Here is a 25,341-nt window from a genome sequence, read left to right as displayed (position 1 = left end):
CTTGGCTGGAGCAGCCAGTCACCCGTCACTCACTGACTCGCACTGCAAAATAGTACAGAATGAATTGTTATGTGTTCATTTTATTGTCGATTCAGTGCAGATTTTCTGTGCGTGGAGACTGTGTCAGCCGTGCGCAACTGAGCGCGTGGGCAACGTAAAGGGAGCAGTGCCTGGAGACATCTTTTGTGGCATCTAGATGATATCAGAAGTGGTGTGGATTTTATTCTTTTAACAGTTGCTAACTTGGCCCATGTTTATTCTGATATTAGCTTTGATTAGCATTTTCTGTTAACCTAGAAGTCATTTGGATGATGTCCATCAGCATGAATGTTCTCATCTGCCAAGAAATCTGCTCCAAACGCAAGTGCTGCCTTCCTCTACCCGTACCTGAGTTGTTTGTTGACCTTCTTTGTTAAATCTGTGAAATGCTGAAACTACAAATAAACTAGTGCACTTTTTTGTTCCTCGCATTCCTCTATCTTTGAGTCAAATGTTTAGTGCTGTTTGTACTTAGTTCTGGAGCTGTCAGTAAGAAACTAACATGGTGACTCATTACGGGTCAGCGAACTTTATAGACATTTACACTTAGGAGTGTACTCACTTTTGTTGCCAGCGATTTAGGCAATAATGGCTCCGTGTTGAGTTATTTAGAGGGGACAGCAAATTTACAATGTTGTACAAGCTGTACACTGACTACTTTACATTGTATCAAAGTGTCATATCTTCAATTGTCCCATGAAAAGATATAACAAAATATTTTAAAAAATGTGAGGGGTGTTCTCACTTTTGTGAGATACTGTATATATAATGTTTATCTGGTTAAATTCAGTATAGTTCCTACAACAGTTTTCATTATAAAATATGTTCATCTACAACCCTTAATATGTGTGTGTGTGTGTGTGTGTGTGTGTGTGTGTGTGTGTGTGTGTGTGTGTGTGTGTGTGTGTGTGTGTGTGTGGCACCAGAGGGAGTGTTCGCCCAGGGCACCAAAGGGGCTAGGACCATCTCTGCCCCCACAGATCGAACTACAGTCATGCTTCTGGTTTTCACTGTAACTCACTGCCACAAGGTGGAACCAAGTACCAACAAACTGTAAAGAAAAGAAAGACTCACCCCACTGGTGCAATGGCGAACTCTAGTGGAAATTACTTATTTGAGAAAACAATGATTAGAGCTGTTAGGCTTGATTTCATACAACACACTCAAACTGAGGCGATTGCACCACTTTGTGAATATTTTATTTGAATCATAATAAAAATGGGTATTTTTTTTACTCTATTAGAGCTTCAGAGAATAAATGCCAAACACACTGAAGCTAAACATGTTGGACCAGAACCCTTTAACTGGGCTTTTTCACATATTTGACACCCATTTGTTTGTATCATAATGTAAAGTCACAACTGTAGTAGCTGGCAGCAGGGGCTTTACTCATTTTGGCAAATGAGATAAACAATAAAAATACTGTACAGGAAGGTGGAGTCTGAATCCACAAGTGTACAAAGCTGTATAAAAGATCAATTAAACTTTTATTTAACACATGTTATTATTAATATTATATTAATATCATTCTTAAACATCATCGTTACATTCGGCGCCAGTGAAATGTTGATGCCCCTGAAGGTGACATTTATCCACCGTGTTCATACAACCATTTCCTCCCCTAACCTAACATTCACACACACTTCAGTCGATGTATCAGGGCAAACTAGGGGTCATGCCCGAGGATGCTCTGACATGCAAAAGAAACCAGAGATCAAACCACAGACAAGTTCATTAGCAGGCGACCCGCTCTACCTCCTGAACCACGGCTAAATGCCGAGATTTCAAGATAGGTAAGAAGGTAGGGATATTTATATAAAACATACCTTTAAAATAAAGAATATGGAGGATGCTGTTTTGAAAATATATATTTTTTTGATGGTGGGAAATTACAAATCAACATGAAATTAAAAATGATTAAGTCAAAAAACAGGAAAAATTTAAAAGGATATATACATTGCTTTTAATGATTATGCATGCATGAATTTTTAAGAACTGAAACTGTACATGTAAGAGTAACATGTGTGGTGAGGGAGGAGCAGCTAGCAGGCCCAGTGGGAGTGTAGCATTGAAGTCCAGTCAGGCAGGTAGGACACCGGGCTTTTATTTGGCATTAACAGTAAGAAGTCGATAGTGGAAAGTTCTCCACGGCTCTAGACAATCCGGCCATACATGTCCCGGGGTCAGGTAGATGTCTGCACCCGCCCGTTACAAGGTCTTTCTGATATCAGGTGAGAAGAGAGCAGCATGCTCTTCTGCACTGGCTGCAGACAGTCCAGTGTAAGGGTCTCCCCTGCTACCACAATAGTGTAAAGACACCCCCTAGCGGTGCAGTTCCATAATGACAGTTGTTACACAGTGCCAAAACTGTAATGTGGGTTTGTTTGTTTTTTAATATGAACAACTTAAATCTTTGGTTTTAAATTCCACTTTCTCATTTTTGAAAATGAAAAAGTAAAATAAGAAAAAGGAGGGAACAACAAAAAAAGTAGCATCTGTACACATAACTGCGATGCATTTTTTTGAACATTTGTGTGTTTCTTTTTCGTTTAGAGTTAACCTCATTTTACCTGAACTCCCTTTACATCGCATTGGTATCTTTGTATGTGACAGAGAGACATATTTCTGATAACAAATGTCATACTCATGCATGCTCATTAAAAAACAAAAAAAAAAGCTCAACAAAAACAGCACAGCAGTACGAGAAGACTGGAGAGACAGCTGTGATCTTATTAGTCCACCGGCTCAGGGAGGTCCTGGTAGCTGTGGACCTGTGGATCGTACTGACTAATCTCAAATTGTTCACGGTTGAGCTCAGCGTATTCTACCGAACCCTGCAGACACACAAGCAAAGACAATAAAGATTCTGATTATTAAATACACAACACAAAGCAGTATTTGATCGTGGCTGCAAATAAGATATGATACTTTCAAATCTGATTTTATGTTTTATGCTTATGTGGATTTTATGCATCATAACAGATACCAAAAGCAAAAACTGCAAATTGTCTACCAAATATTCTGACCTGAGCAAACCAAATCTGCTATCCAGAACACACAACAATGAGAAATTAGCCACTTTTAGACAGTGATGTCACATCCTCAGTTTATTCTTCAAATTCCCCAGTTTAACCGCCTTGAGCACCATTTAAGGACAAATAGCGCGGCCATCAGTGGTATGTTTAGAGCTCAGTGGGAGACAGTATGTTGGCTGAGATGGGATTGAAGGTAATTTGACTGGACCGCAGCGCCTGATCTGACTGCCTGATAGGGAAGGAAGCCCCGGCCCAAATGCTTTTGTTCTCGTCTGGAAACTTTGACAGCCGTTTCCCTCTCTCTGGATTATCGGCCTGCAGAGGGTCACCGAGAGCAGAAGGATACATTACATGAGTTACTATATAAAACTGTGGTGACTATTTTACCCACTGGCAGAAAAATACAAGTGTGCAATAAAATGAAGATAAACTTATACTGCTTCTCATCTTGTGTCACTTCCAGAAGAAGATAAAAGCATGAATCATTCATTAATGCATAAAAATATACAGCACCAGTACTAATCATCACTCCACAGGTGCTTATGCATGATTCAACTGACGAGCTGTACCCGCCATTATCATGAACTCATACACTCAGTGTGCAATACTGAGGCTTTTAACACTTGAATGTAACAAGTGAAGTGAATACATTCAATGCATTTATAACTCATAATACCTCATCAAATTTAGATGCAATCTTAAGAAGATTACGGATGCATTAATCCGTGTGTGATACTGAGGAAGTGAAGAGGTTAAAACTCCAGCAGCACTTTTATAGAAGTATTTAATTGTTTGACTGAAGTGCTTCAGGGCCGTCATAAAAATAGAAAAGAACAAGTCATATACGTCCTCTGCCATATCTAAGGATGGGCTGGGCATCTACAGCAGTCATGTGGCTTCAGGCCATGGAAAGGGGTCCAATAGAAAACCTGGGTGGCACCATTTTGTTCCGTAAATCGTTGAAGTGCAACTGAAGCGTGCTGTTGAAGTTTTGCACCACTTGAAGTTGATAGGTCTGCTTCCAAAGGCTCCCAAAGGCCACCCAGACTCAGTGGCAGATCCATGTATGACATAGCAAATCTATTTAAAATGATTTTGCCTCGTGATGATTCTGGTGAAGGCGACAAGCTAAAACACCTCAGCTCATACACATGACAAGTCTCCAGACTTCATCATCTCATCTGTGCACCTTGGAAGCAGGTGCCAGAAACTTCTATGTTTTTATATTCCTGAGCGTATAAAGTACAGTAAACACAATGGATGTTTCTGGAAATGACGTGATGTACAAGACTGAAGGAACTCCTGTTATCAAATTAAACATGGACTCTGCTTTTGAAAACACTAAAAAAAACACGAGATTACTGTTACATGTCTTGTATTTGTCTTGCTATGATAACTGGGACATGCTCCAGCCTATCACAACCTTGATAAGGATAAGAGGAAGAGAATCAATGGATGGGTGGATGTCATGTATTTGTATACTTAATATAAGGGCGTATAAACAGGTCACAGGCAGTAATAAAAAGTGAAACATGTGCTCTCTTGCCAACAATCCCACCAAAGACGTCTGAAGACGAGTGTGACTGTGCAGATAATTACTCACATAGTCGGGGGGATCAGCAGCACCTGCAGGAAATAGTATCAGTGGTTAAATGTGCATTGGTTGGGTGTGTACACTGCTCAGTCACTGGCTGACCTCAGCGTCATTCATTAGTCATTTGGCAGTTATGTTGACCTGGGTGACCTTGCTGACTCATTCGTTCTTCCTCTGCAAAAGCCTTTGTTTCAGCCTATAAGTTCAGTCTCAGTCATCCAAATCGATATCTACCACATTCTCTCTTTTAAAGATTCTTCTCTCATCGTCTTTTATCAGTGCTGGACAGGAAACATTAGGACTCCGATGGACTTCTTGATAGAGACATGCAGCGTCTGGCTGCTGTTCTAATAACAGGCAGTCCCTGCCAGTAGTAACAGGATATGGTCATGGTTGTGTAGCTGGAAGGGGTAAGCTGTCTTTCTATGAGTAATGGAAGTTTTTAATCTTCAAATGATATTTGGTTAGATCTGAAGTGTCTCTGATAAAATCAGACTGCAGGTTTTAAAGCTGCATTATCTCATTATTTGTCACTCAGAAGCAGCACAACCAGATAATAAGCTTATATGATTAAACAATCAATAGGCTGATAACCAAAGCCTAATTATATAGACTCAGAACAACACTGGCTTTCATTGGGAGGTTTCCATACTACAGAGGACCAGAACTGCAGGTCTTTACAATACTGATATTTTTCGTTTTTAATTTGTATGTATGTTTAATGAATGTCTGGATTTATTTATCCCACAATTTCCACATATATTTATTCACATTTTTGTGTATTTGTAACAATTTTTTGTATTTTCCCCAAATTTTGTGGAAAACCCTAACAACAAAAGGAAGCAGAACAAAGAAAGAGCAGACTGTCAACTGATATCGGCTGAAGAGTAAAATTATTGTTTGTGTCAGTAGAGTCTGAGAGCAACAATAAAACAGTGAACATATTATTCATAATACAGCACAGGCCTAATTTAAATGTTTAAAATTTTTTGATGGCTCCATTTTTTAAAGGCAACTAAAATATTGTAAATATCTCAAATTAATTAACTCTTACATTAATTATTATTTACGGTGGATATTCTGGCATATCATTCTTTAGTATGTGCTTATTATTCTTTATGTACCTATTATTTATTTGATGTTGGCAGTTTTAGCCCTCCATATCACAAACTCTTAAGGAAGACATCAGACTGCTGAGCAGCACCATTGTGAAACTAACTTTCTGAATAGTTTCTCACAGATTAAGTTAAGCAGTGTGAGAGAGGTTCATCTGTGGATGGTGAGATGGTGAAAATAAAAAATAAATAAATTGCTGTTCAAATTTTAGCCTACTGCCTGATAACATTTAGAGAAAAACACATATTAGTGGGATAAAATGCCTTTTCATTTTATTAAGAATACATCGACTGTCTCACAGCGAGAGTCCTTTCTAACAAAAAACTGAAGTGACAAAAACTCATTTTCCATGACAGATGGTTCTGCTGTTTTTCATCTGAGAATGAACAAATCCATCAAATTTGAATAAACATCTACTTAATTATAAATAATTATAGGGGCAAATTAAACATAATTTTTTTTTAATGAAATAGGTTTTTCCAGTTTTCCATATTCACTTTCAAAAGCAGCTTATCTGAGCTGGTTAGGAAACCAAAACAATGAGCTGAAAGATGCTAAAACAGTTTCAAAACCTGAAGCAAATCGAAAAGTTTGGTAAAAAAATAAAAATAAATCCCTTTGTAGTTATATAAACAAATCTAAAGTTAAAATGTAAAATCATAATTACAAAAATAAATAACGAGAGCTGCTTCAAAGATCAAACTCACCATTTGGAGAGTTTTGGAGCTCACTGTAAACTGTGTCTGTGCCTTTTCTCAGTGGAACTGTTAAAGTCAAAAGAAACACATTAGTCTGCCTGAGCATCAAAAGACAAACTTTAGCAGATACTGTCTCTGTGATCTATAAATAGGCAGGTTATGTCACACTCCAACTGCCATCTCAGGTCCGATGGGACCTTGAGCACAAGACCACGAGGAAGAAGAAGAAGCAGAAATCACTCTGGCGTTTAGTTAAACCCTTCCTGTTTATAAGGTCTGCAATGATTGTGGAAATCCCAGCAGTTATCTCTGCATTTACAGCAACCTGGAGATGTATTAATTATGGGTAATTAGACCCCTCCTAGTACGCGTTGGTTGCTCTTATCAACTATAAAGGAAGTGCATAAAGCGGTGAAAATGACTTTTTTCAGGAGGTTTGGGGAAACTGCGAAGAAAGGAACAAGGACAGACCAACAAAAGGTTTAAAAAACATTTTGTGTAAAGCTGCATATTATTATATATTAAGCCATTTATTTATTATTTACTTATTTTCTCTATTTGTTATTGTATTTATTTCACCCCTCTTTTCCCTCTTCATTCACATCGCACACAATAGCTTCCTAATATTCCTGACGACCGGCCTTGTTTCTATAAGTATTGTATGCCTAAGTCTGTGTCCTAATGTGTCTTCTCGCACAGTTGTTTCATTTTTTAAAATAAATACTGGATTATTTCCCTTCTGTGTTCGTGCACTGCTGACCTCTGGCAGGATCTGTTGACCGGGCGTGCACCACCTCCGTGTACTCCACGTTAGGCTCGTTGGACACCTCGCTGATCTCATCATCGCTTTCTGCACCAATAAAAAAATCTTTAACACACTGAACTCATATGATTGTTGGGTTTTTCTCTGTATCTATGAAGCGCCTTGAGGCGACTTTTGTTGTGATTTGGTGCTATATAAATAAAATTGAATTGAATTGAATTGAATTATTTCACTTTCATCTTGCAATGCTATAACTATGAAGCCAGGCTGGAAAAAAGCTGTGGTATAAATCTGGAGGATGGCTACACAATTCCAGCTACTCCCAACTACACCAGGAAAACCTACTTTGTAAGGCTTAAATTCCTTTGAGAGGTACATTTTTAGTAGAAGGATCATCTGACCACGTGACCTTCTTCTTCTTTTTTTTCTAGAATAAATTCTGCACTTTAGAGCAGGGGTCTCGAACTCCAGGCCTCGAGGGCCGGTGTCCTGTAGGGTTTACATGTGTCCTTGATCCAAAACAGCTGATTCAAATGGCTAAATTACCTCCTCAACATGTCTTGAAGTTCTCCAGAGGCCTGGTAATGAACTAATTATTTGATCCAGGTGTGTTGACCCAGGGCACGATCTAAAACCTGCAGGACAGGCCTGGAGTTCGAGACCCCTGCTTTGGAGAAACCATGCAAAGTATAATGGTGTGGGTTTAAATTTGGATTTTTATTTTTTTAATTCGTGTTATTGTTTCAGGCCTCATAGCTTCAGAAGAATGTGGGATATCCACATAAAATGTTCAGGGCTGAAAAACAGATGTAAGCTCTGTTTAGAGCTGCAACCAAATCATTTTCACACCATGTGTCACAATCAGTATTTTTTATAAACTTCATAATGGACAGCTGTCATAAAGTGAGACAAAAAGGGTAAATCCAGGACAGCTCATTAAATTTGCTGAAGTTATTTTAAAAAAGAATAAGCTGTTTCTGAGGGGGTCAGGTGGGAACTTTCTCTCTAAATTTAACTCATTTTAAATGAAATCATGTCAGAGCATTAAACAGTGATGATGTTCGTATCTCATCTCACCTGTTTCAGGTTTCCGTTTACTCCACACGCTGACTTCAGCTCTGTCCACCTTCACTGTAAAGCAGACAGGCAGATTGATTGACTGCTTAATTGATTACAGGTTATTAGTCATCCGCCAAAATTAAAGTAACAAAAAATGTGCACCAGTAAGAATAAAAAAACATACCTTAATAGGTAACTAGTAGTAAACGCTTACATTACATAACCACAGGTGTGGTTCATTACTTTTTGATCTCCTTGTTGCTGTTGGGTGTGCGGCTGGTAGCCTCACACACAGAGTTACCAGCCTCCCCATCTAAGTCTTGTCAAGAATGAGAATAAATGCATTTCCCCAAATCTCCCTTCATGTTTTCACATGGTCAGAAGAGATAATGAGATAAACTTTTGGCGGCACACTCCCTCAGCTCGGCCCACCGGGGGAGATTGAAACCGTAACAAAAGCAGCAGATTTTAGATTCTCATCTGGAGCACACAGAAATCTTTTACTGCTTCGTAAACAATAGGTTGTTAATTCAGCAGCGGCTGAAAAGCAAAAACAACTTCCCAGTTGGTAAACCAAAGCTTGTGTGATTAATTTCCTCCACCTACTGCACTCATTCAAACTTGCCTGGGCTGAAACAAAATAAGCTCCAACCCTCCTCACCAACACTGGTTTTTATCAGCAACGATCCCCGTGAGCGTGCTCTGCTCCAACATAGGAAGTCTCTTGCAGACTCCATTGTTTCAGTTTTTCAAGGAAGTCTCTGTTGCACACATTCTTTCTCAGATATTAATGTTGATTTTTTTTTTTGCCTTGGGTATAGGATAACCAAACACTATGCATGTATGATAATAATAAATATTATTCTTGGACATTTTTACACAAATGTATCCTCAGATGAGCAGGAAAAAAGAAGTATAACGAATAAAGGGCACCAACACACCTCTAAATTAAACCATTATATTTATTCTACAAGTCTCTCTTCCAGTCAGAAAAGGGATCAACCAAAAGTATATACACACGTTTCCTGTGAGTATAATAAAGCGTATTTACAAATCAGCCCGATTTTAAAAATGCATTTGAGACAAGTAGAGCAAAGTAGAGTTGTAGTCGTGCAACTGCAGACAGACACAGTGAGCAAAGAAACAAACAGCCAGACACGATAATGTTTGGTATAAATTCAGAGGCCATTTAGGTGGCAGGAGGAGGGGAGAGGGAGCAGTGAGTGTAGTTTTTTAGCCTCCTTTGTAGTGAGAAAATATCTGTCTATAATGTCCTAAAAAATTAGCATTATTAACAGGATTACTTTTGCTCGTATTCATCCTGAAATGTCTTTCTGTGAACTTCCTTTTCCTTCAGAGTAAGTAAACATTGCATCAATGTCCCTCCGCCCACTGCTGGGGCATCTCTACACTGTGGCTGGGATACTGTAGCTGCTCCTGTTGCTGATGTCAGCAGGTACCGACGCCACGCTATGTCGCGTCCCATTGGTCACTCTCCCCTCCTTGCCATCAAAGAAAGACACTGCGTCTGGAAGAAGATGATAACGGGCGCGCTGAGCAGTTTGCAACAAGTGTGACAATCAGTGCCCTGCCATGTGACTTCACTATCACCCAGCATGCACCTAAGGCTGTTTACTTCCTGCAGCAAAATCCTACATTTCCTGCCTCTGCTTAGACACAAACATTTCCAACTAAAATACTAAAAACAGTGACAGCAAAGACAGACAACACACTCAAACATGTGAACATGAACAGAAGGGCAACACAGACTGTACCACAAACAAAAGGTAACCAGGTCTCCTTTGCAGGAGCCATGCATGCATAGTAGAACATGGATCATTGGGGGGTGTGGGTTACATGCTGCAGGCTACGATTGTGCGAGTGAGGGGAAGGATTATTGGATGGTAGCATAATGACTAATGAGGCCAGTTAGTGACACACAGGAGAAAAGTAAAACCAATCTACCTGTGGCTGCATTATAAACATCTGTGTCGTGGGTTAGATTCACTGTTAAAGGGTCATCTGATTTAGGGCTCGAAGGCTTTCTGAGAAATGGTGAAAATAAAGTTAGCTCAGGCAGCAGTGAATTCAAAAAGAAATCAAACAAATTCCACTAATCACCATAGCAACATACATAAAAACAAAACTATAGAGGTGGTTCTGCATGTTGTGGTCATTTGTTCTCTAGCTTACAGCCTGCTTCTTGCCTGCACACGTTTTCTTTATAAAAATCAACCATGCCTGAATAAGCAGATTTAATAAGAGTAATTGAAAAAAATTGACTTTTTGGAAAACTGGCTAAAACAAAAACCCAAAACAAAGCGCAGGATATGTGCTGTGATTGTTTAAGCTCGTAGTTTCATTCATTTTCTACCAGGGTTTATAGTATTGGTGTTTTTTAATTAACAGTTAGTGTATTTGTGATTTCTTTTAAACATAGACCAGAATAATAAAGCACGTGCTGTATTAGATGTTTGTATGATGGCTTATTACAGCCGATGTAGGTAGGGTACTATTCAGAGATAAGGATATTCTTGGACATTAAAGGCGATCTATTACACTCTTCCTCATTATCCTCATCAATATCATTATTGATGTTCATGTGAAACATAGCCAGATTTTCAAATAGTAAGGTCAGTCTCTGTCCAGGTAATTTTCAGATTCAATGCTGTGGGTGTGAGCACAGAAGCCACACCCACCTGCTGTTTAAATCTTCTATTTTCGAGGAGCAGCCAATCAGAAGACGGTTGAATTTAAGAAGGAGGAGTTGAAGAAGCTTGCTTCAGACAAACAAAAGATCTCCTTTAAACTTTGTAACACATGATCTTTTTGTTATTTTAACCACACTAATATGCACAACAACCAGTATAGTTCTTTAGAGACACCAAACACTACTACAGGACCCGAGCCATGAGCGAATAAAACTAACATCTGCAATATCTGTGACATTCAGAGGAAGCAAGTATTCATGATAACTCACACCGACAGTTCAGCAGCTGCTTCTCTTCTATCTACAATAAGAGAGGACAAGTGAGGGGAGCAGAGGGAAAAAGGCGAAGGACGGTTGGTTGTCATACATAGACAACAGAGGCCTGAGTTGCTGGAGGATTGTAAGTCTCTCTACCTCTCTTAGATTTGATGTTCAGCATGCTCGCCACCAAGAGCAGAACTAACAGCAGCAGCAGCAGCAGACAGGCCACGACAATCAACCCTTTTTTCCACGGTGCCATGAATACTGTAGAGAGACACAGATGGGAGGTGAAGTCAGTAACACAAAAGAACATAAAAGGGAAAAAACAGCAGCTTATGAAGGAGAAGAAGGTACTAAGATGGGGTTAAAGGTAGATGAATACAATGATCATTGTTTTTGTTTGTTTGTTTGGAAACCTTCCATGTTTAAACCGTTCCTCTTTCTAAGCATTACAGGAGATGGAAATGTGCGTTTGCAGGACAGTCAGTGTGTGCAGTCTGAAATATCCATCTGCAGATCTGGAGACATCTTTGTCAGCTTTTACTATCATCAAGTCAAAATTCAGAATACATGCCCCAAAATGTTTTTTATAATGTATTCAGTTACATTACTCAATGAGAGTAGCGTATTCTGAATACTTTGGATTACTTAATATATTATCAAGCTTTTTACATCTACATTAATGTACTATTGCTGTGTGATTTATTACTTTTACCAATACCAACTAGATCTTGAAATCTTAATATAGATGTGTAACAGTAGGTGGACATTAGGTAAGGCTGCACTTTTTGCAGCGATCCCGTGTAGAAAACTATTCCGCGCATATATAAATCAGGTCGGCGGCTCCGAACCACAGTAAAGGGACCTCTGGCTAATGCTTCATGTTCCATGTCGGGCTCGTAACCAAAAACTAGCTTTACTTTGTTGTCTGGGTCAACTTTGCTAGCGAGAGACAGAGAGAGGCGAAGAAAAGCTGCTCCAACAGAACTTATTGTTTCGGAGGAAAACACGAACACAGTGTACAGTTAAGTCTTGATAACTCACTTACAACTGGACTGCACTGCCCATGAGGCTACATTCTTTAGGGCTATGCCTGTAACACTCTGCCTATTGCCTTCATATTAAATAATTGTTTGAGCAATAATTTAAGAAAATATTTCATTACATCATTATACGGGCCGCAAGTAGAGGTGACATGGGCCCCGAGATTGGACTCAGGCACTCTGTTATTGCGTGTTTTGTTTCCACCGGCGTGGAATTACCAAAAATAGAGAGGAGACAGCCTAACATATGAAACAGGAAAAGACCGCCGTGTAATCCCTTTATTTCAACAAAGTAACTGTATTCTGAATACCACCTTTTAAATGGTAAATAAAGTTACTCATATTTTGTATTTTAAATATGTAACGCCGGTACATGTATTCCGTTACTCCCCAACACTGTCTGGGACAGAACATGTGCTAAACTAACTGGCTAAAGTCATAGTGAATCCATCCACCTTAGCTGCCTTTCTGTCCTACTGGCTACTTGTGGTATTGCAATGCAAAATAAATTTCCTGCAGGACTGAAGACTTGGTTAGACTGAAGAAAAGGTCGTGGTTTGGGGCTGTTTCTGACATTGAAATAAAATACTGTACGACCAATAAGAGCAGGGTGATGCCTGCTGAGCTCAGTCTCACCTTGTACATTTACGTTCTCACTTCTGACCTTGTTGGCGCCGTTGGAAGCCTCACAGTAGTACTCGTCACTGTCATTTTTGGAGACTGGTTTTATCTCCAAGTTTGAGTAGGTCTCTGTGGTGGTGTTGGTTTGCAACGGTACTACACTGCCGGTTCGGTACCACTTAAAGGTGACTGGACCTGTGCCATTAACACTACATATGAAATTGAGTTCTTCTCCCTCTGAGATTTTTAGTGAAGAAGGGATGACGGCCAGAGTCATTTGGCTCAAAGGCACTGGGAGAACAAAACATGGAAGCAAAGAGGTGAGATTAGGCAGCATTGTAAAGTTTTACTTTGGCTTTAAAACAAGAACTTAAGCTTACAGTGTTTACAGTGGTTTTTGTGCAGATTAAACAGGAAGGACACCGTTTCTTGTTGTAAATGTAACTAAAAGTTTGAACAGGATGCAAGTTCAAACTGTGTGTGTACTGATTTGAAGAGATACACACTATCTCTTCAAATACACACACAATAGAGTTAGGGTTGGGTGGTCCTTTCATGTTATACCGCTTAATGCCAAAAGGTGTTGCAGTGAGTAAATGCGAGCTTCAATTAACCAGACAAATCATTAACAATAAGTTCTTATTTACAATGTCACCCCGAGCAAAGCTTCTCGAGAAAATAGAGGTGGAATTAACGATAAACGTTCAAAGTTAAAAATCGAATGAATCCAAAAACATCTTAATGTGCCCACTTTTAAAACACTGCCACCTGGTGGTCAAAGTGATATTTTACAGAGGACAAAATTCCCTTTAAAGACAGAGCCAGGCTAGCTCTTTCTGTTGGTTTCCACCCTTTATCCCAAATGTTCTACATATATTCTCATCTCTCATCTTTTATTTAAAAAAAATGTAAAGAAACGAACAAAAAAAATCAGTTAGGCTTAAATATTTACCGATGACATTCACGCTGAGGTGTTGACTGGAGCCAGTTTTGTTGGAATGGAGACTATTCTTCGCCTCACACCTGTACTGTCTTTCACCAGGCTCATTGATGACATCCATAAAGACAGCTTGTCGATTTTGCTCTCGGATGACTTTTGTGCCCACTTGGACGTTATCCTTAAACAGGGTGTAGTTTATCGGCAGGCTGCCATTCGACTGACACAAGATGGTGAAGCTCTTTTTCAGGATCACCTTGTCCTCAATTGAAATCTTTAGAGCAGAGACATGAACTACAGAGGAGAAACAGAGCACAGACTTTATGAACTGAAAAAGTAAAACAAAAGTTGCTGCTGAAGGCTTAAATAGTGGCTATTTGTGTCATAGTGTAGAAACATAAATTATTCACAATTTAATGAAAGTCTCCTTGCTGATTAAAAGGTGATTTTTAATTTTGTGAACCTGAATGGTTGTTTGTGTTTTTGTGTTAGCCCTTTGTTGGACTAGCAGCCTGTTTGATAACTGGGCCCAACTCCAGCTATCAAACTGGATACGACGATGTTGTAATAATACTAAGAAAGGAAGAATTTTTTTTATCAGCTTTTATTAAGAGCTATGACTGCAATAAAACAATATTTTTAAATGACTGTTTTCGGTTCATTTTCATGTCTCAGAATGGGTTTGCCGATTTACACACTGGTAGTTTTTATTGCTTAAAATCTAAATTGAATTTTAGTTACTGTCAGTGTGGTTAAATTTGTAAAAACAGCAAAATAAGGAGATTTTGATGCATCCGGTTATTCACAGTGAAATAAATACAAAATCGTGAGCCAGCCGCCTCCACTAACTGCCATGGTTAGCTGAAGACAAACAGCTGGATTACAATCAATCACAGTAAACTTTTTTTTTAAATGATACACAGCAAACGTTTCCTGACAATTTCTACATTTCAGATTTCTCAGATTTTTTTCCCCCTGAAGTATATTTTATATTTTATTTTCAAGTCAGGTTTCATAGCCAAGATTCTTGGTTCTAGTTTCCAGTGTTACCATTATTATTATTCCATTATTATCCTTTGGCATTATTGCCTTGATGGAGTAATGTGAAAACAGAGAAAACAGTTCTCCTGGGTGATGGTGGCGAGTCACAGGTTTGCCAGCTTGGAGAACGCAGCTCATGTCCTGTTCGGGAGTTTTATGTTGAGAACTTACTTAGGTTCAGGCATTAGGTTTAACAAAAGGCTTGGTTTAGTACCTCACACATTGGAAAAACAAGGCTTTCTCTGTGCATTTAAATGGTCCTTAACATTGTCCTTAAGTGATGATTTAGGAGTAACTGATCTGTCTAAACTACGAGTGTCAGGCAGCGATTTGACAAAAGTATCTGATGCCATGGGAATAAGCGTAGTCTATTAAATTGGCGATGCACTTTATTATTTTTATTTGTTCATTTATTTAAGCAGCTAGTAGCTTTTGTTTTGTTTTTTTACTGAAATTTGATTTCTCTTAATTCAGGTGATAACTGATAACTGTAATACAAGAGCTGGGCCAGCACCAATGTAGAAGGAGTCCTATCATGACTTGTATGTAAAATGGACTTGACTGCACTGACATAACAATTTAGTCTGATGAACCATTAGACCACATTTACCAGGACTCACACATTGTCTCTGCACACATCACGCAAAGCTACTTGAAGACGAGGGACAACCTGCTATACTGCCTGTGCCACATGGACACATCAGTGCATTTAGAGATGAAGCTATTTATTGACACATTTATGCACTGAAGGACCAGAAGGGCATCAGTGTGCACTATACCCTGGACCCAAACAGAGATAAAGAAAACTCACCTTTAGGACGAATCATCAGGGTTTTGCTATCTTTCTTGATGCCTTTGGCTTCAGCTGAGCAGGTGTAGTTGAAATCATTCTGCAGGGCCTTCACATTAAATACTCCAGGTTTACCAGAGCTTGGTAAGTTTTTAGATGGATAAAGAGTGTACTCCAAATCCTCCCTGTTGATTCTTTGAGAGGCAAAACGATCACTGTTGCAGGTCAATGTCATAATTTGCCCTTGAAAGACTTCAGTGGGAGACATGGTGAGACTGGGCACTGAGAAGAGCTCTGTGGATAGGTTTACAAAACACACCAAGTCAGCGTCTAGATGGATACATTTGTGCAAACATTAATGCAGTAACACAAAAAATGCTTAAACTATTTTAAAAGACCATTAGTGTGCTAAAGTGCATATTATTATTACTGAAATAGCAAATGGCTACAAAGTTGCATTAATTGCACAGCCAAAGCACTAACATTAGGGCTTCATTAGGGGGTGGGGATAGCTCAGTAGGTAAGGTGGTGGCCCCATGATCGGATGGTGGGGGGTTTGAAACTCTACCCTGAGGTACCCCTGAGTAAGGTACTGCAGGGAGCAGTGTGTAGGGACGGTAATACAAGCACACTCAGTGAATGAATGAATTACTCATTCACTGAGTGAATGGGTTAAATGCAGATCAATAAAGTATACTTTATTATTCAAAATATTGAGTCCATGAACCAGTGGTCCTACAGCCATCCAAAAAATAAGCTTCAGATAACTGTTTACAGAGGTCATCTTTCCTGTGTCCACTTACCAACCACTGAAATCTTCTTCTCAGAGTATTTCTCCACATTTCTCACTACCACTCTGCAGTCAAATGTAAGCGCTTCAGAGGCCTTTGGTACTGCAACCATGTTGTGGTTTATTGTAGAGTTGCCAGTCCTGAGAAGCTTGGTGCCCTGGCTCAGGAATAGCTTGTAACCTTCAGAGCTAGAGTGAACATTTTTTGCACTACACGAGATGTTGAGGTGGTCTCCTTCATAGATTGTGGAGTCAGGGAAAATCTTCAGTTCTGGTGTAATAGAAAGCTCTGTGGAGACAAAATAAATGAAGCACTGAGGTGAGACCAGTGCTTTCAAAAAGCAGCACAGTTTCAAAATGCTACTGACCTTTGACTGAAACAGTGACGTTGTTGCTTTTTGTTGAAGGGAAGGTGTCCTCTGCTGTGCGGATCTTGTAGGAGCAGTGAATTTTGTGGATGTCAGCACCGCTTAACCTGAAAGTGGTCTTTGCTTGGTTGGAGAGTCCTTCCACCCTGCTTATCTGTTCATCATTATCGAAGAAGAAGAAGATGAAGGACCCTATTTCACCCGGAGCTATACAGGTGGCTTGTACCTCCTCCCCTTCATTAACAACGTTCGTATTAAGATGGAGAACTGGCTGCGAGAGTCCTGGAAACATAAACAGACAGATCTCCCACATGTACTTGGTATTGCATTCAAACACATCCACAGTGTCACACGAAGGTTAAAAAGATTTTTGATCATAATCTGATCTTGTTTTGTGCTTTTCTCTCTCTGCTCTCCTTTCTTCTCTTTTCCAGCCAATCGCAGCAGATGGCTGCCCGTCCCTGGCTGCGATTCTGCTGGAGATCTCTACCTGTTAAGAGAATTCTTCCACCTCAGTCTGGCCAATTTTGAGGATTTCTTCTCCAAGATTTTGGGTGCTTTCCCTTGGTGGGTGTACTGATTAGGTAACTTCTCCGGTGTCAAATTTGAGGTTAGTCTCTTTATGGAGATACTTTTGCTGTATTGTGACCAATAATATAACAGAGATGTCAGAACTGGACAGAATTACCCCAGCAGTGATGTCACTAACAATGTCATAACTTGTGCTTTTGGACTGTTCTGCACCTGACAATTATTGTAAGCTGTTGTGCAGGACTGCTGGTACGGTCCACCAGATGGAAAGGCACGAGTGGGTCAGTTTTTAAAGCTTTAAGTACCAGCATAAATGGACATCACATTTCTTGTAAACAATGACCAATAGGTCCCCAATAACTGCGGCTTCAGGCTTCTGCTCTCCACACTAAAAGCACATATATATAATTTAAGATGATGTCAGGGCTGTTGGCGCATAGTTCTGAGCTTGATGTGAACTTCCCACAGCTGACCAGTGTGTAGGGAGAATATTGCAAGCATGTCAGTCATGTGTCATAAAACAGAAAGAAAATGCAAAATGTGTAAAAACTAATTTTTCTTTCATAAATTCATAAGTACATCCTCATGAATTCAAAAACTCTATCATAATCTGATAATACTGCAGCTTTGCATGAAAACAAACCCACCTTGTACGTTGAGTCTTTGCGCTTTGCTCAACTTGGTGTCGCCTTGGATGTCTAGCTTGCACTGATACAAGCCTGTGCTGAAGACTCTGGCATTGTGCAGCTGGTACACGAAGTCCTCAGAGGAGCCAATGGTCTTGGTGTACACTATCTTGTCATTCTTCAATATGGTGTACTCACGAATCAGCCCCTTGCCAGTACTCGTGCTCACTGTGGCATGGCATCTCAGAGTCACATTGGTCCCCGCAGTCACATCGTTCCTGGGCTCAATGATTAGCTCGACACTTTGAATTTTGAATTCTATGAAATGAGATTTAACAAAATCAGTTAGAACTCATTTATCCGACCATATATCCTCAGCCTTAAACTTTTAACCTCAAACCATTTTTATATTAATTTTACTCCTTTGAGAGTTCAGCCATGTTGAAGTGTACAGTGCAGTCCACTCTTCTTATTTTCTGTCACATATATATTGTGATGTAAGCTCATATTATACACCAGAGTTCCAGATAATGAGCTTAGAGTATGAGCCAAAACTCAGGCTTCAGACAGTTTGTTCTACTATAAATAACTCTGAATTGAATTGACTTTAATTTAATTTGAAAGTAAATTCTACATATTACTTTATGAAGAACCTTATGTTACAGTTCACTACTATTTAGTTTTACAATATTTATGTTTTTCCTCAATGTATCTATCCCGAGCACATCATAGTATAGATATGCTTGGTGGATTTCTTGCTTTGCGTTACACAGTTATATGCTGTTATGTTTGTTTTGACTCAGGAGTGAGAGATTGTTAGTGTTTAGAACTCCCCGTGAAAACAAAACGTTTGATTATGTATTTGTTTTTTAGAAAAGGAGCAATTTTTTCTAAAAGGAGCTGAAATTTACAGGAGCTGTTAAGGAGAAATATTAAGCTTTAACCAAAGATACTCAGCTTGCTTTGCCATTTTTGCAAAAATGAGAGAAGTACAGCTAATAAACAGCAATTATGATCATATAGAAGAAACAGTAAAAGGTCCAGAATTTATCGTTCTTTGAAAATATTTTGAAAATCCTGAATTAGCATTGATATGAACAATATCAACTCAGGATTCCTCCTTATATAACAGATAAATTAACATTGACTTTGGGGGAATAATGACAGGTCTGTGTTAGTAACATGTCACATTTTAATCACAACACAACTGACTAATGATGAAGAAAATGGTTGGCTGTCTCTTATGAGGAAAAACAATCCTCTCCCCAGGGCTTCTGTGCAGTAGGTGCTTGATTTCTCACAAATGGGTTCATATTAAACTGAAACAATTCAGGTGGAGGGTGAAGCTCCAGAAACATTTGTAGCACATGTATTTCAGCTAATGGCCTTCATCAGGGTTACGATTATACTTAGGTGTCCCTGAAGGCACCATGGCAACACTTGGCTGAGGTAGCCAGAACATTTAGTCCACTTGTTCCAGGGAAGAAAAAGGAAATGAGTCTATTTGTCTTCTTGGTTGATTTAATCTATCATGATTCACAAGTTCACCGTTCATCACTGCGTCCTTTACTTTCATGCCACAGCCTAAGAACCGAGCAGTGACAGGTTGGGGGCTCGTCCGGGATGAGCTGCAAAAAAATCAAACTCTGCTTCTGGTTTCATTTGCTTTAAATTTTACAAACAAGAATGACAAACCTTTAAGCCTCTTTGTCCAGCTTCTGAGTCACAGTTCAATCACTTCCTATTTAAAATGGCACTCCCTGGAGGTCATTTTGCTGATATATTTTCAACAACTACAACAAAAACATCTTTAACAGCTGTCACAGTATCGAGTTTCGTGCTCAGGAAGCTGATGTTTTTCTGTGGAATGCCATCATACTGGTAGCTATGTCCTGGCTGGATGTGAGACTCATACAAGAGACAATGTAAAAAAAAACAATTCATATTGTATGAGTGTAAAATTCTTGGGTGAAAAAACAAAGGTAGGTGACTCCTCCTCCCCCATTTTTTACTCACAAAACTGATAAGAATCACTTTGTAAACACTACAGGATCATACGTGTGCATTTTTGTATTTGCTCCTTTATTTCTGTCCTTGTGAAACACTCATTTTCTTTGTTTTGTTTAGTTTTGTGTGTGTAATCAGTTTTCTTTTAGTGATGCTTTTTAATTCTCACCCCCTTTTTTCTGGTTTAATTACATCTGCCATCGTTTACACAGCAGCATGGGAAAGCTTTGATAATCACCGGAGTTAGTCCCAAAGCCATGACTCAGTTATGTTTCACAGGTAAAAACTAATGAGTCATTCTCAGGACACAGGTGTTCATGTTCGCAAATCTTTAGGGACAACACTTTGCATCCTAGTCTCATCTGCAACCAGAGAGGAAAAGACTTTTAAATTAACAACTGTGGTTTTTTTCTGCAGGTAATGAGAAACAAAAAGCATCTGCACAGGTATGTTGAAGTCTCCCCACTAGATCACCATATGGTCAAGTATTAGAGACAACAGGCTGCTGCTGTGACTCAGAGTGTGTTGTTTAGAGGAAGTAAACAAACCCTGAGAAGGCAGGAAAAGCACTTTGTTAGACAAACAGCTACTCGGGGGACCTTTCACCATTTCAGGGTGTGATGAATCTGGAGCATGCCCAGCATCATTCAACAGGACTGGCAGAGCTGGTGATGAGAAAAAAGCATGCATGCAGGGCAGAGATCTGCTGCTGGTGCTCCATACAGATAGTGAGTCACAATACTGACATGTTGAGTTGGATATAACATCCTGCAGTACTAATTTTTCTTATATTTTACTACATAGAAAATAAAGAAATACTGTATGTTTTAATCCACAAAATATCTAAAAATTTTAATTCAGTTTTATTTAAATAGTCTGGTTTAAAACAACAGTTTTCGCTTCTATGATGTCGTACCTGTTCAAACAGTGGGAAGGAAGAACCTAAAATGAAGATATAACACATTTTGGGGTCAGCTTCAAAGAAAGGCAGGTGGGAGATCTGAGATCAAATGTGACATAATTGGATCCAAACTATAATGTGATATTTAAAACACCGGTATCATTTCCTAAATGTTGCCAATGGAAACAAAGGCAACAACATTTTAAGCAAAGTTTTAAAGATAAAGGACTTTTAATGAAAGGTTATTTGACCTTAAAGAGGAGGAATCAGGTCCAGCTGAGGATAAGAGGCGATATTTAGAATATAAATATAATTTAAATATAATATTATATTTAGAATCCCCATATATCGTATATGTTGTCAATACAAATAATCTCTCTGTATAGCATTATTATCACTTTGACCTAAAGATCAGTCTATTGCCTTTAAAAGAGAGGTCAGAGGTCAAATGTGACATGATATTTTAAATCTGTATATGGTACTTTCTACATGTTGACAATACATACCACACTTTTAAGAATCACAGTTTCTAAGTTATATGGCTTTTGGGCGCAGGACAACATGAGTAAAAGGATAAAAGAATAATTGAGTAATCAAAGTATTTAAATATGAGTACTGAAAAATATTAGAAGAGGAGAGCAAAAAAAATGAACCCTTTAGCTGATTTATTTTGTATAAAACATAAAAACATAATGTGCCGTATGGCAAGCAGTACATTTGAAAATGGACTGAATGGCTTTGTGAATATTGAGGCGAAATTATCATTGCAGAAACAATAAAAGACATAAAATCCAAAATGATGTAAAAACAGTTTTTCTCCCTTTGTGTGTAGGAAAACAGATACACACAGCCAGAAGCTCCTAAATGAGCTTTTTTCACTGGAAAGTGCAAAATACTATGTACATGTAAATCTGGAGATGAAAAGACTGAGATGTATTTAAAAAAACTGCACATTATAAGATGTATTTATTATTGTGTTTATTGTGTATTATGTATTTATTAGTACTGTATGTATTTATTTCCTACAATGTGTCTCGCCTGTACACCCAGCTGTGTGTGAAATTTGCTAAAAATGTACTTTAAATAAAAAAAAAACCCTTTTATGTCTTTATCTATCTATTCATTTAAGAGTGTAGTGTGTCTTGGCTATTGTCTTGTTAAATTATTTACCTCTCCTGATCTTTAACCTCCTAGGACCTGGCGTCCACATATGTGGACATCACATTTTGGGTTCTCCAGACCAAATTACTAAATTTTGCTCTACGCGGGCCTGATATCCACTCACGAGGATATTATGCTGCCTCTGTTTCATCAAAATTTAAAACGAATATCCTCATACGTGACTCTCATTTTTCTTAGGAACAAAAATCGGGTAAAAAAAAAAAAAAAAAAAATCTGGTGATTCTTTGTTTTTACATTCATTGGGTCCCAATGTGACCAAATATCAAAGAGAAATTAAAAATGCATGTGGTGGAAGAGTTCGGGTCTTGGGAGGTTAAAACACTTTCATCAGACACAATCTGGAAAGAAGCGAATAAAACTGGTTATTTGTGTGTTTCTACTCGTACTGAGGACTTTAACACTATAAGACACTTGAATCTACACACTCTAGGTGGTTCTTATCGACCACACGAACACTCACATCAATGGATTCATCAGGCGCGATTTGAGGTTCAGCTTTTTTGCCCAGAACATTTCCACAAACACACCTAAGAAATGACCCAAAATGCCCAACAACTGCAAAAGCTACACCTGATTCAGAAAAATACATCAAACACATCCACAAAGCCACTTAAACCTGGGTTTTACTTCCAGTTTGGACCTGCTGATAACACACGCCTTGTGTCAGACGTGAATCTGCACAGCTGATCCAAAGTGACTCATGCCTTCCATCACAAACCAACTTCAGAGTACAGGGAGGTGTGTGACAACGCTCGCCAACATGTTCCCAACGCTTTGTGTCACAACTTTTCCACCATGGCAGAGACCAGAAATCTCTGATAACAACTCAGACTGTTTCCACAGTCTTAGTGGAAGATAGATGATTGACGCCAACCCAGTAAATGGAAAGTCAACAATAAGCTCAATGAAAACAGGCTCTTTCTGAGAGCAAGTTCAGCTCTTGTGTTTCCTGCAGATCAAGTCTAAGCATGGATTTAAATCTCTCATTTAGCTTAAATGGTACTCACCTTGCTGTGTGTTCACCACGGTTGCTGAGTATAGGTCTTGGAAGAAATAAAGAATTTAAACCACAAAGTTAGAGACAATCATCAACTGTATCCTCAAATAAAAAAGTTTCTAGATTAAAAGTGAGTATTCTCACAGATGGACAGGAGGGTGAGGATGAGCCGTTGTGGGAGGCCCATGCTGTCTTAGGAACGCTGCTGGCTGTCCTGGAGGTTAACAAGCTTGTGACAAAGCTGGCTGCTGGTGTGGTCGTGTGGCTGGTCAGGATCTGGGAGGCGGGAGCGGGACATTAACGTGGTGCTTTAGCTCAGCCGCTCATTGGTAAGGCAGTGACGACGGTTATCACACCAAGCAGTCATCGGCTTGGCTTAATTTGACAGGAAGTGAGTGTTGTTTCCTCAGGATGTTCAAACCGCCCCGGCCTTTGCTGTTGTGGAATGTTCTCCTATGGCCTCCTCTGTGTCTCTGTGTGTGAAATAGTAGCCACAATAATGCTGAATAGCATGGGGTGCAGAAGTGAGGCCTTTGACCTCTGACCTGGCCATGCAGGTAGGGAGAAGAAGACGAGTACAACATTCTTTGCATAGAGAAGCCGTTTCCTGATGGGAAGATGCTTGGCTCAGCTGCTGAAAACAGTTTTCCCTGACATAAATCTGAGCACAGCTCTTACAGGACACATGGAGATGGAAATATTCCCACTACTTTGTTTGGTCTGTGATGTGGTAAAATAATTCCAGAGCAAAATCAACCACAAAGTATTCAATTCTAAATGAACAGATTATAATTGAAGTAAAAGACCTAAAAATATACCTGTGTTTAATTTTAGTTTACTATTAGCTTATTTAAAATTACATAAAACTGTAAAGTGCTTTCCAAAGTTGGAAATCATATGGACAATTAGCTATAAAGGTGAATTAAGTTCTCAGGTAAATAAAACGCTATAAAAACAATAGTAAGGTCAAACTGAACCATGGGAGCGTTTAATATTTAGAGAAAAAAAAACTGGCAAATTAATATTGAAGAAATTATCCAAAATTAAAATACGTTTTCAAGAATTAAAAACTTCCGAAAAACATTGTTTCTTCTTCTGTTAAGGAACCACATCAGCCTCGTCCCTGGACAGACCCCACCCGTAAACAAAGACTAAATGATTCCAGAGGCATTCGAGTGACGTCTGGAGGGACTTGACACAAAAACGTCTGAACGGGTCCAGCTCACTCACGTGTCTCTTCTGAGCCAACATCAGGAGGATTTCCTCAGTGAATCTTGATTTGATGAGGTCACCCACTGTAGTGAGGTCGGTCCAGACTTGCAAAGTGAAGGATTTGTCTTCATTTTCAGGGTTAAAAAACTATTACTATAATGAGTTAAAGTTATAGACAACACAGTGATGATAAAACATACTATAAAGAACAAAAAGAAAATGCAGCTGTGAAATAACCACAGGCCTCAAACCTACTTATCTGCAGTAACCTACCACATGCTTTTACTGCAGCAGTTCTCTGGTTAGTTGAAATGGGAACGGTCAGATTTCATGGTGCTTTTCTATCATCTAACTAAAGAAATGCCAACTTCTATGAGTATGTGCCTTTAAGAAAACCTGTTTTATATTGTTGGAACATTTTTCAGTTTGGAGCTGAACCTGCAGCTGGAAATATTCAGTCTTTTTAAACTATAAACAAGCACGTCACTAGAAATGACATTAAAACAGAATGAAACTTTACAGGCACGCTTTAATCATTTTATTAAAGACACAGCTGTTATTGTTACCATCACCACAAAACATGGTATTTTTAGACTTATATCTATCTGCACAATTAAATTATGCAGTAATGGGTCTAAATTCATTTACAAATAATTAATGAAACTTTGAATAAACAGACTACGAAACAAGAGAAAGAAGGGCGGGGTGTAAATGATTATTAAAAATTCATCCTTATTTAATGTTATCCTGAATTATTTATTTGAAAATTCATTTTTTCTAAATAGAGTATGAAATTGGATTTTTATTAATTAAAACATTATGTAATTTATGCCCAAGTTGACTGATCTTTTCATAGTTCCCTTTTTAATTTGAAAGTTTTATTCATGGGCTTATAATGCTCTTAACTGCTCTGTATAATAAAATTATTTGGGATTTACTGCATTTATTTTTAAATACATCAAATTAATTAACTTTTGCTTTAATTGTAGAATTCATCTTTATAAAAACGTACACTTTGTG

The 25,341-nt window shown here is 38.7% G+C and overlaps 1 protein-coding gene across 5 annotated transcripts; it reads right to left on the bottom strand.

Annotated features, from left to right (window-relative positions):
- Positions 1 to 1,733: 1,733 nt before the first annotated feature.
- pecam1b (platelet and endothelial cell adhesion molecule 1b) lies at positions 1,734 to 23,420 on the bottom strand. 5 transcript variants are annotated; one of them, XM_004538771.6, is made up of 16 exons: positions 23,254 to 23,420; positions 23,120 to 23,155; positions 18,044 to 18,340; positions 16,866 to 17,147; positions 16,511 to 16,786; positions 15,729 to 16,001; positions 13,892 to 14,170; positions 12,955 to 13,230; positions 11,429 to 11,539; positions 11,285 to 11,315; positions 10,270 to 10,349; positions 8,323 to 8,376; positions 7,243 to 7,332; positions 6,492 to 6,548; positions 4,678 to 4,700; positions 1,734 to 2,873 (listed from the first exon to the last, which is right to left on the bottom strand). In XM_004538771.6, the coding sequence occupies exons 1-16, from the start codon at positions 23,294 to 23,296 to the stop codon at positions 2,772 to 2,774; spliced, it is 2,310 nt and encodes a 769-aa protein (XP_004538828.3). In that variant the 5' UTR covers positions 23,297 to 23,420; the 3' UTR covers positions 1,734 to 2,771. The 5 variants fall into 5 exon arrangements, with proteins under 5 accessions (XP_004538828.3, XP_012774890.3, XP_012774895.3 ...); XM_012919436.5 differs by lacking the exons at positions 10,270 to 10,349; positions 11,285 to 11,315; XM_012919441.4 differs by lacking the exons at positions 1,734 to 2,873; positions 4,678 to 4,700; positions 6,492 to 6,548; positions 7,243 to 7,332 and having other exon boundaries at positions 10,270 to 10,345; positions 23,254 to 23,418.
- Positions 23,421 to 25,341: the final 1,921 nt, after the last annotated feature.

The sequence above is a fragment of the Maylandia zebra genome, linkage group LG6 (genome assembly GCF_041146795.1).
Source record: "Maylandia zebra isolate NMK-2024a linkage group LG6, Mzebra_GT3a, whole genome shotgun sequence".
Lineage (NCBI taxonomy): Eukaryota > Metazoa > Chordata > Actinopteri > Cichliformes > Cichlidae > Maylandia > Maylandia zebra.
Note: the sequence above shows the minus strand (reverse complement) of the source record. Positions and strands in the feature narration are given on the sequence as shown.